General features: G+C 41.8%; 1 protein-coding gene across 1 annotated transcript in view; it reads left to right on the forward strand.

Annotated features, from left to right (window-relative positions):
- Positions 1 to 12,191, forward strand: part of LOC131103448 (uncharacterized) — a 137,946-nt gene that overhangs the window by 111,592 nt on the left and 14,163 nt on the right. Inside the window, exons 4-5 of the mRNA XM_058049740.1 lie at positions 390 to 440; positions 9,140 to 9,403. Coding sequence (XP_057905723.1) covers positions 390 to 440; positions 9,140 to 9,403 — 315 coding nt within the window. The remainder of the gene's footprint in view (positions 1 to 389; positions 441 to 9,139; positions 9,404 to 12,191) is intronic.

The following is a 12,191-nucleotide window of genomic DNA, read 5'->3' on the forward strand; positions in this document are numbered from 1 at the left end:
TATTATATTATTTATATATTTTTTGGAATATATTATTTGTTTATAAATATATGTATGTAAATATTTAGTTGTATTCTATTGTTCAGGTGGTTGATTGTCAATCTTAATGAATCTTAATAAAATGAATAAAAATTAATCAAATTAATTTTAAATAATTCAACAGAGCATGAAAATATCTTTAACGGATTTGAGTTGCTTTTCCTCTCTATGGAAGAACGGCAGCGACAAGCACCTTCCAGCTGAATTTTTTTTTTTGTTTTTTCATAAGTGATTATTATATTATTTATATATTTTTTGGAATATATTATTTGTGTATAAATATATGTATGTAAATATTTAGTTGTATTTCATTATTCAGGTGGTTGACTGTCAATCTTGTCTTTGAACAGGATCCCATACTGAAAAGACAAACAGCAGAAGAGAACATTTCCTTCTCCAAGGTAATAAACTTGGCCAGAAGTCTCTCTCTCTCTCTCACACACACACACACACACACACACACACACATATTTTTTAAGGCCAGCTCTTCTGGGACCGCCGACATTGACGCGGTGCTGAAGAAGTTATCCCTCCGCCTCAACGGGCTGACACCTTCTCTTATTGGCCTCTTTCCTTTTTTGAGCGTATTGATTTCCAGGTTTATATCAAATTACGGCTTCTATTCAGAGTAAAAAAAAAAATCTATATGCAGCAGTAATGTCATTTTGATGACATTTCCATCCCGGGTAGTGATGAATGGGGCCGAAAGATGAAAGTAAATGACGTTTGCAAATGATGTCGTTGAAATATGCGTTGTGTTTATGAGTCCTCGGCAGGTTCTAATTAGTGCAACGACATGCTAAAGAATATGTTCATTTTATACAAAGCATAACAATATAATATGTGGATATGTATCATAAAAACGTACCTGGCTGTGTTTCACTGTATGTAGTTTTAATAGCTCCACCTTTATTGTCTGAACTCGTCCCAGTATGCTGGCATGTCATCTAGTAGCTGAAATTCAATGAACCGCAGCTCCCCGGTGCAAGCAGCACTCGTGTAGCCCCGGCCCACAACGCTACCACCACCATCCCTGACACTGTAATCTAATTCAAATTGTGTTAATCATGGTGGCAGTAGCATCACGGTCTGTGGGCTGCACGAGTGCAAGGAGCGCTGTGGTTCATTGAATCGTCGAGTGCACGTTTAGTTCGAATATCATTGAATTTACATATTGAATACATTCACAGTAGATGTCGGAATTCATCTGTCCCCTCAATGAACCGCAGCTCCCCAATTCTGTCGGCACTCGTACAGATCTTGACCATTACAGTACCCCACAATATAATCTGTCCTGTTCAATGTACACATTTAACACATTGTCACAGTACATGTTGGAATTTATCTTTCTGTCAATGAGCCACAGCTCCCCAGTTCTGGTAGCACTCGTGCAGCCCCAGCCCACGACGCTACCACCACCATCCCTGACACTGTAATCTAAATATAATTGTGTTAATTTACGGTGGTAAAAGCCTCACAGTCTGCGGGCTGCACGAGTGCTGCTGGTGCGAGGAGCGTTGCGGTTCATTGAATCGTATAGTGCATGTTTAGCTTGAATATAATTGAATTTGCACATTCACAGTAGATGTCGGAATTCATCTTTCCCCTCAATGAACCACAGCTCCCCAATTCTGTCGGCACTCGCACATGTCTTAACCATGACAGTACCCCTGCTATAACTGACAATGTCAATGTGTCCTCCTGAATGTACACATTGTCACAGTACATGTTGGAATTTGTTTCCTGTCAATGAGCCACAGCTCCCCAGTCCTGGCAGCACTCGTGCAGCACTAATCCACCCCTGCTCCCACCCCAACTGACAATATAATCTTCTCTATAATTGTGTCAAGCACGACAGTAGAATAATGACAATCTGTGGGCTGCATGAGCTGTGGTTCACAGAGGGGAAACATGAATTCCAACATGGACTGAGACATTGTGATGCAAAGCATGAGCCCCTCCCTTTGGGGACAGCGCTCCAACATGACAAGAGCCCCAAACTCGGCCCCCGAGATGACAAGCATGGAATGTGAAGGTGGAGCGGAACATAAAGGGGTCTTCCAACAAAGTGTTGAAACCGGAAGCATACAGTTGTCCAAAATGTCTTGCTAAGATGAAGAATTAAGACTAAATTGGTTAATTAATTGATTAATTAATTGATTAAGACTTTCAGGCATATTTTTAGCCATCAGCCTCGTTTCCAAAAATATCACCACAGACTTTTCCTGGCTTGGACCGGAATGCTGGACTGAACTCTTGTAACAGACTGAGACAGATCAATGGATGAAGTTGTTCTGCACGTCTTGTCCCTTCATCGTGACCAAACTTCCAAACCCGGTCACCAGTGTCTAATTCATCAGTGAGCAAATAACAACCCCCCCTCGCACCCCCCCCCCCCCCCCCCCCCAAATCCCAATACATCATACAGCAGGTGTGTCTGCAATGCAAATTTACTTTATTGTTTTAGTCCTCATAACAGAGCAGGAGTTTACCTCTGCGAGGGAGCACACAGGCCCTAAATTGGTTTCAGGGTTTGTTCAAGAAGGGGGTGCAAGGTGTGGGGTGGGGGGGCTGTTTGCTCCCCACACCTGCTGCCCGGACCTGCCAGTCACAACAGCAAAGGGGGGGGGGGGGGGGCATGTCTTAATTTCCCAACCAAAGAGAGGACAAACAGAAAGATGAGGGAGCGCTATCATGAATCATTCATTCAGTTCTTGGATGGAGGATCACGTCGTGCGTTTGTGATGTTGTGACGCCAGGACTACTTCCTGTCTTGGCCCATTGGGCACTGCTGGTGGCTTACAAATGGCTCCAGCTAACCCACTGTCGTAGCGACCCTTCGACTTCGACGCCTCGGCTGAAAGAAGCTGCCAAAGTGTGGGCGGAGAAACTTTTACTTCGGATATGCATCATAAGAGTGGAAACTGGGGGGGTGGGGGGTGGACCACATAAGTAGGCCTTGATCATCCTCTTTATGGAATAAAAATCCCACAGTGGCCCAAGCAGTATAGATTTATTATCCACTGAAAATGAGTCAACACAGTCTGGGGCCGCACGAGTGCTGCCACTCATAAGAGTGGAAACTGGGGGGGATGGGGGGAGACCACATAAGTAGGCCTTGATCATCCTCTTTATGGAATAAAAATCCCACAGTGGCTCAAGCAGTATAGATTTATTATCCACTGAAAATGAGTCAACACAGTCTGGGGCCGCACGAGTGCTGCCAGTAACAACCTATGCAGCTCTGCTCAATTCCACGCCCAAGAGGATTAAGAGCAATGCAAACAAATATTCACACAAATTGGACACTTCACTCTGAGGTGTACTCATTTGTTCTGATATTTGTTTACGTCCATGAGCCGCAGCACCGGCAGCACTCATGCAGCCCATCTACTCACTTGTGTTGCAAGTGTGTTGACGATGGATTCAATTTGTAGTGCAATAATAAATAATGTACTGCATCTAAATTTAGGGGGCTGCATGGTGGTCAAGTGGTTAGCGTGCAGACCTCACAGCTAGGAAACCAGGGTTCAATTCCAAATTGCGTGGAGTTTGCATGTTCTCCTTGTGAAGAACACCTTGTGGGTTTTCTCCGGGTACTCTGGTTTCCTCCCACATTCCAAAAAACATGCTAGGTTAATTAGCGACTCCAAATTGTCCATAGGTATGAATGTGAGTGTGACTAAGCGTTATTAGAGCCCTCTAGACATGAAATAACACCCCTATATTGATTTTTAAAGTGACTTTTAAACCCAAATAAAAGGAAAGAAAACTTTTTAGGGGCTGCACGGTGTGTGAGTGGTTAGCACTCAGGCTTCACAAATAGGAGACCCGAGTTCAATTCCACCCTCAGCCATCTCTGTGTGGAGTTTGCATGTTCTCCCCGTGCATGCGTGAGTTTTTTTTTTCCGGGTACTCCGGTTTCCTCCCACATTCCAAAAACATGCTAGGTTAATTAGCGACTCCAAATTGTCCATAGGTATGAATGTGAGTGTGAATGGTTGTTTGTCTATATGTGCTCTGTGATTGGCTGGCCACCAGTCCAGCCCAAAGACAACTGGGATAGGCTCCAGCACCCCCTGCGACCCTTGTGAGGATAAGCGGTAGAAAATGAATGAATAACTATATTGGCTGCACGGTGGACGAGTGGTTAGCGTGCAGACCTCACAGCTTGGAGACCCGGGTTCGATTCCACCCTCGGTTATCTCTGTGTGGAGTTTGCATGTTCTCTCCGTGCATGCGTGGGTTTTTTTCCGGGTACTCCCACATTCCAAAAACATGCTAGGTTAATTAGCGACTTCAAATTGTCCATAGGTATGAATGTGAGTGTGAATGGTTGTTTGTCTATATGTGCCCTGTGATTGGCTGGCCACCAGTCCAGGGTGTACCCCGCCTCTCGCCTCTCGTGAGGAAAATGAATTTTAATTTAGGCTTACGTTAAAGACAAAACAATGAGTCAGTGAAGGAAATGTAAAAGCAGGAATCATAGCATTGCAATGTCAAGACATCCAAAACCCCTTCAAAGCAACACCTTGCCGGTGTGTGCGTACAAAGGCAAGCGGAGGCAGAACAAATGTGTTTCAGAAGGTGCACAAGGGACAAAAAAAAAAAAAAACATATACACAAACACACACACACACAAAAACCTTGAAGGGTTCTTCCTCTTTTTAAGGGAGGCGCGTTTATCGGGTCAAAGAAGGCAAACAACATCACAAGCGAGCACACAAGTCATCTGTGGTGGAGCTCCAGGCTCTGATTGCTTCCCTTGTGTCGCTCCTGGCCGCCGCTTATCAAAGAGCTCCTTTCATGAGAGGCGGGATCAACGCTCTGCTGGGCTCTGCTTTGGAGACCTGCAGGAGGGCGAGGGGGACAACATAAAGTAGGCGAGTCACAGGAAGTCAAAACTAGGACTCGGACTTCTATTTAGACCTTCACTACCGACTATGTAGTTTTTTTTATTTAGTCCAAATAGAGAGTGATTTTTGAATATTTGTACATACAGTAGTGTAAAAGTCTGTAAAGTCACCCACTGTCTGGCAGCACTCGTGCAGCCTGTAATTGATAACACCACCATCAGCATACTTGACACAGGTAAAAGGCGAATAACAGTCAGTCATGATGGTGGTATATTATTGTCATGGTCTGGGGCAGCACGAGTGCTGCTGTCATTGAATGACTGTGTTTTCAGTTGATGGTGAATCTTCCTGCTACAGCAGCGATCATGTTCTGCTTCACAATGTCATAGTACATGTTGGAGGAATGACTCTTTTCCCCTTTATGAACCGCTGCTCACCCACTATCCGGCAGCACTCGTGCAGCGTGTAATTGATAACACCACCATCAGCATACTTGACACAGGCATAGGGTGAATAACGGTCAGTCATGATGGTGGTACAGTATTGTCATGGTCTGGGGCAGCACGAGTGCTGCTTTCATTGAATGACTGTGTTTTCACTCATTTTCAGTTGATAGTGAATCTATACTGCTACGGTGATCATATTTTATTTCACAGTGTCATGGTACATGTTGGAATTAATCTTTTCCCCTTTATGAACCGCTGCTCACCCACTATCCGGCAGCACTCATGCAGCCTGTAATTGATAACACCACCATCAGCATACTTGACATAGGTATTGGGCGGATAATGGTCAGTCATAATGGTTGCGGTACAGTACTGTCATGGTCTGGGGCAGCACGAGTGCTGCTGTCATTGAATGACTGTTTTCACTCTTTCAGTTGATAGTGAATCTATACTGCTAGGACGGCGATCATGTTCTGCTTCACAATGTCATAGTACATGTTGGAGGAATGACTCTTTTCCCCTTTATGAACCACTGCTCACCCACTATCCGGCAGCACTCGTGCAGCCTGCAATTGATAACACCACCATCAGCATACTTGACATAGGTATAGGGTGGAAAACGGTCACTCATGATGGTGGTACAGTATTGTCATGGTCCGGGGCCGCACGAGTGCTGCTGTCATTGAACGACTGTGTTTTCACTCATTTTCAGTTGATAGTGAATCTATACTGCTATACAAACCTTTATTTATTGCGGATAATTGGTTCCACACCCGACTACGATAGGGGATTCCTTATTCCTAAAAGGAATATTTTTGTAGTTTTGTAGCATAAAATTTGTTTAAATAAAGTTTCTAACATCATTAAACCACATAGTCACTTAATATATAGACATACTTTTGCTATAAATTTGTTATTTTCGCAAGGGAGCTGAGGGGCGGGCTGACAGGAAGTGACGTCACGTATTCCGAGATGAGTTTTAGCTTGCGCTACAGTAGCTCGAGTTCTTATTCGGGATTATCGGGCTTGTCGTGAGGTCATTCAAGCACGCAATAAAAGCCTGTTGTTCCTGTTGTCGCACAGAACATTACGGTAACATTACTGACACCTTGTGGCCAGTGTAGAACACTACTTTTCAAATTATGTCTTTGAAGGCATCTTCTGAATGCCTTACACTGTATATGTATTTTAGTCAGTATATATAGAGCACTATTTGTAGTATTAAAAAAAAACGAAGTAACAATTGGTTTTTTTTTTTACATAAGGTATGTGCAAAAATTCGAGAAATTTGCCAAGCGTATGCTGCTGGGAAAATGAATATGCATTTCCTTTGCGCTCGTTCCACTTTGCCGATTTTTGCTGACCGGCACAATAATCCACAGAATATCCAAGTGGGATGCAGGAACAGTGAAGGACATGAAACACACACACACACACACACACACACTGAAAAAGAATACACCCTAAGGCTGTGTAGTCGAAATCGGTGACCCCCCACGGTGCCGCTTTTTAGGGGACACAGCACCCAACAAATGATGACACAGGAAGTGATCTAAAAGAACTGTCATTGTTTGTTATTCATGAACACGTGTGTACGAATAAATGTAGCGTAAAGACAATACGAGCGTAGTCGTTGCTCACAGGATTCCATCACCCGTGACCTCCGTCTCGGCGTCGTTTCCCCTCCACCGAGCAAAGCAAAAAAAAAAAACCCACAGGGGGGAGTCGCACTTTAACCCTTTGAGCGAGCAGGAAGTCGCTGATCCAGGTACGGCAGTAAATGCGAGCGTCGCCGCCATCTGCCTTGCCCGCAAGCAGCGACTTCTCGCTCTCTTGATTTTTCTTCCTCCTCGCCAAATGACGCCGTGACCTTTCTACCTCGGCCAGGACTGCGGCGTCGGTCACAGCCGGAGCCCAAAACTCATCTCCTCGCTAAACGCTCTACGTCTTTCTTCCTTAGCACCCATTTTCCCGCCCTGCCGTGAGGAAAGGTCATGTTTCCAATCGTAGGGAACTGTTATTTTTTGTTTTGTCCCTACAAGACAATTAGTGTAGTAATATATGTAATATATGTATGAATTCTCTTTTTATACTCACTCTAGCCTACTTTTACTGCTTTCATTCGCTTATTTGTTGTTGGTTTTATGGGTCTCTGGTACAATCTTTCATGTTTTTTTATCAGAAGTATTTTCTTATGTTTTGCTTTGTCTTAATAGTAGTATCATAGTTATTAGTTTTGGTCATGGTCTGGGGCAGCACGAGTGCCGCTGTCATTGAAGGACTGTGTTTTCATTAATTTTCAGTTTATGAACCACTGCTCACCCACAGTCCGGCAGCACTCGTGCAGCCTGCAATTCATAACATCACCATCAGCATACTTGACACAGGTATAGGGCGGATAACGGTCCGTCATGATGATGGTGGTACAGTATTGTCATGGTCTGGGGCAGCACGAGTGCCGCTGTCATTGAATGACTGTGTTTTCACTCATTTTCAGTTTATGAACCACTGCTCACCCACAGTCCGGCAGCACTCGTGCAGCCTGCAATTCATAACATCACCGTCAGCATACTTGACACAGGTATAAGGCGAATAACAGTCAGTCATGATGGTGGTACAGTATTGTCATGGTCTGGGGCAGCACGAGTGCTTTTCAGTTCATAGTGAATCTATATTGCTACGGCGGCGATCATGTTCTGCTTCACAATGTCATAGTACATGTTGGAGGAATGACTCTTTTCCCCTTTATGAACCACTGCTCACCCACAATCCGGCAGCACTCGTGCAGCCTGCAATTGATAACACCACCATCAGCATACTTGACACAGGTATAGGGCGGATAACGGTCAGTCACGATGATGGTGGTACAGTATTGTCATGGTCTGGGGCAGCACGAGTGCCGCTGTCATTGAAGGACTGTGTTTTCACTCATTTTCAGTTTATGAACCACTGCTCACCCACAATCCGGCAGCACTCGTGCAGCCTGCAATTCATAACATCACCATCAGCATACTTGACACAGGTATAGGGCGGATAACGGTCAGTCACGATGATGGTGGTACAGTATTGTCATGGTCTGGGGCAGCACGAGTGCTGCTGTCATTGAATGACTGTGTTTTCATTCATTTTCAGTTTATGAACCACTGCTCACCCACAATCCGGCAGCACTCGTGCAGCCTGCAATTCATAACATCACCATCAGCATACTTGACACAGGTATAGGGTGGATAAGGTCAGTCATGATGGTGGTGGTACAGTATTGTCATGGTCTGGGGCAGCACGAGTGCTGCTGTCATTGAATGACTGTTTTCAGTCATTTTCAGTTGATAGTGAATCTATACTGCTATATTATATATATATAATGCTATATAATATTGTATTATATTATTATTGTATATTATATATAAAATTATATATTTAATATATTTTATATTTATATTTTTATATAAATAATTAATATAATCTATATATTGTTTTTTCTATATAAATAATTAATCTAATATTCTAAAATTATATAATCAAATAGGTTTCTAACATCATAAGACCCCTCTGGTACAATCTTTAATGTTTCTTTATCGGAAGTATTTTTTTTATGTTTTGCTTTGTCTTAATAGTAGTATCATAGTTATTAGTTTTGGAGCTAAACACGCCTATTGTGGTTTTTCCAAGGTCATGTTGCCATGGCGATTAGATCTTGCTTCTTTTGTTGTCCTCCTATTTTTCCACACAATGCTTCATGACATTGTAAAGTAACCATTCTTTCTTTCGCTTCTCTTTTTTCTGTGTGACCCTGGAGAGGTCCAGGCTGGGTTGCCTTCATGCAGGATCCTGTCAGAACCTCAGCTGGAAGTCTGGCAAAGACGTGGCCCCGGTGTCGCTCCCAGCGTGGGGAGGAGGGGACGGTTGGAGTTGGAGTTACAGCGGCAGCAGCACACAAACCACAAAGGAATAGTTTTGCTACTGCAACACTCGCTGGAGCTGACATCTTCTTTCTAGTGGAGATGAAGAGTGGCGTGTTGAAGCTCGTGGGCTCTTCGACTTCTGCGACTTCAAAAAAAGTTGGTAAGGAGACGTTGCTTATACGCGCCGAAGCTTGATTGTCCTTAATATTTGTTCCCACAAGTGTTCCCCCCGCTGCGAGTCGTTGACGGCAAATTAGGCAAAGAGTGATAAATGCGTGGCCTAGCATATTAATATCAACATGGCGGAGTCATAAGCTAGTAATTGCCGTCCTAGCTCTTCAAGCTAAGTGGCAACAACGTTTTGTAAAAGGTCACGGCTCTTTGCCAAGCTGGGGGGAGTCGCCGTTTACGTACTTCAAGGGGGACGAAATAAAATTTTGATAAAAGGCGAATGTGATTAGTAGTAAAACTTTACGATAAAAATGTTTAGCGAGCTAGCCTATATCGGAAAATGTACACGTCGTTGTGGAGTGGTGAGTTTTGCATTGTATTTTTTGTATCAGTGTAAATGAAAGGGGGCTGAGTACACAACCCTGTGGGACGCCAGTGTTTAGTGTGCTAGCTCAGCCACTAGCATAGCAATATACATAGTAGCGTGTCAGCTACACACACACATATGCTAAGTAAAGCAAAGTCGCACTTAAAATTTAGCAAATTTTTTCATAAATTTATTAAATAAATTAATTTATTTTAAGAAATTATGCTGTTTTGGGTTTGAACGTGGCTTATTGTTAATTTAAAAAATAAAAATAAAAATGGTTGAATTTTATCATTTATCAATTTTATCATTTATATCCAGACGCAAACGTGATAAGTCAATTTTACACAACATAAGATTTCTTATTTATGAATTTAATATTTTTTTTGTTAGCGCTTCGAAAAAATTCGAAAATTTACGGCCTTCTAAATACATTTTTTTAACATTATTAGAGCCCTCTAGATATGAAATAACACCCCTATATTTACCTTTTACACTCGTCATGTCAGCTAGCAATAGCTATAATTTTTACATTGGCTAACATTTGCGGTGTAAGCTAGCTCGTGTCATGGCAGGACGTCCATGGGGCTCATTAGATATCAAAGCATCTTCAGGGAAGGCGAGGCTAGCATACGCAACATCATTAATACGGGAGTCATTAATCTTGGAGAAGAAAATCTGGGAATAATGAGACCCCATGATTCGTCTTTTTTGTTTTTCCGTGTGTTTGGGCTCACATTTATTATTAATGCTAAGAAACAATTATGAGAAATATAGCACTGAAATGCTGTTTTGTGTTTTTAACGTCATAACAACTGACCTTGACCTCGCCCTGATTTCTTTAAACACAACACAAGCATCTTCTGGACTCGGATGCCACTGAAAGCAAAAGAATGTTTAATGTTCGCCAACCACAGTGAGACCCGGCGAGCAAAAGGGGAGCGGCCCCAAAGACCCCCTAACCCCCCCCCTCCCCTCTACCCCCTCCCCCGCCTTGAGAGCAGCATGGCAGTTCATTTAAATTCAGCAAGGAGACATCCCATAAATCACCAGCATTCTGACTAATGGCTTCTCCACTGAGGGAAAACTCGCGTCTCGCTACCTGGAGACGTCATTGCGCTGCAAAAAGTGTCCCGCTTATGCTAGTGTGTGTGTGTGTGTGTGTGTGTGTGTGTGTGTGTGTGTGTGTGTGTTTGTGCACTCACTGACCACACAAAGATCCCATGTGCTTGCTCCATAATTAGTCCTCGTAGTTCTAATGTGACACTGAAGTTACCTTGGACTGGACTTCCAGTTTTACCTAAGGGCAGTGAATGCCTCGTTGTTTTAATTACATTGCAAAAATGCATTTCAGTTAATATAGTGCAGGAATGTATACACCAGATATATTATTTTCATATTAGAGTAAGTCATAGCCCCACTATATATTTTCTTAAATAATAAAGAAAATTAAAAAAAATATTATTTACAATATTATACTATTATAATAATATCATATTTAAATATATAATATTTAAAATGTAATATATTAAAATATTTTTATTAGTATAATATAATTTTATCATTCAATTATTTTTGTAGATTTGTAGATTTTTTGTAGATTTTTAATTTTCATTCATTTCATTCTCCAAAATCATAGCCCCACTATATATTTTCTTAAATAATAAAGAAAATTTTAAATATATCATATTTATAATATTATACTATTATAATACAATATTTAAATATATAATATTTCAAATGTAATATAATATTTAAAATATTTTTAAAATATTTGTATTAGTATAATATCATTTTATCATTCAATTATTTTTTGTAGATTTTTAATTTTCATTCATTTCATTCTACATTGTAAAAATGCCATTGTGCTTTACTATTTTATTTTTATTTTACATTAAACTACCACCCTACAATGCTGCAAAATTATTTTTACAGTATTTAGTTTATTTAATTAATTTATATGAATTTATTAATTTTACATTTATTTTAAACTTAAAAACAGATATATTTTTTTCATCATAAAACAGAAGCTGCTTGACCTCAAGTCCTTGCTAATTTTTTTCCATTTCTAGTCACTTGCAGTTGTGGATGAAAGTAGTGTAAATAAATGGGGGCTGAACATAGAACTCTGTGGGATGCCGGGGTTCAATTTACTCTATAAACCAGAACAATATCATTAAAATAGTTTGTCGTGCTTTACTAATCCTTCTGAAGGATACAATGATCTAGAGCACAGGTGACCAACCAGGCTTTGAGTTTTGGCCCCCATAGCGATAGAGTTTGCCCCCCCCCCCCCCCCCCCCCCCCCCCCCGATCTGGAGTATCCACTAACAGCATCGCCGTCCATTCAAAGGCTTCAGCTACATGCTGTTGTGCGGAGGTGTACATATTGTGGCACACTGGAGCAGAC

Source organism: Doryrhamphus excisus, chromosome 15 (genome assembly GCF_030265055.1).
Source record: "Doryrhamphus excisus isolate RoL2022-K1 chromosome 15, RoL_Dexc_1.0, whole genome shotgun sequence".
NCBI lineage: Eukaryota > Metazoa > Chordata > Actinopteri > Syngnathiformes > Syngnathidae > Doryrhamphus > Doryrhamphus excisus.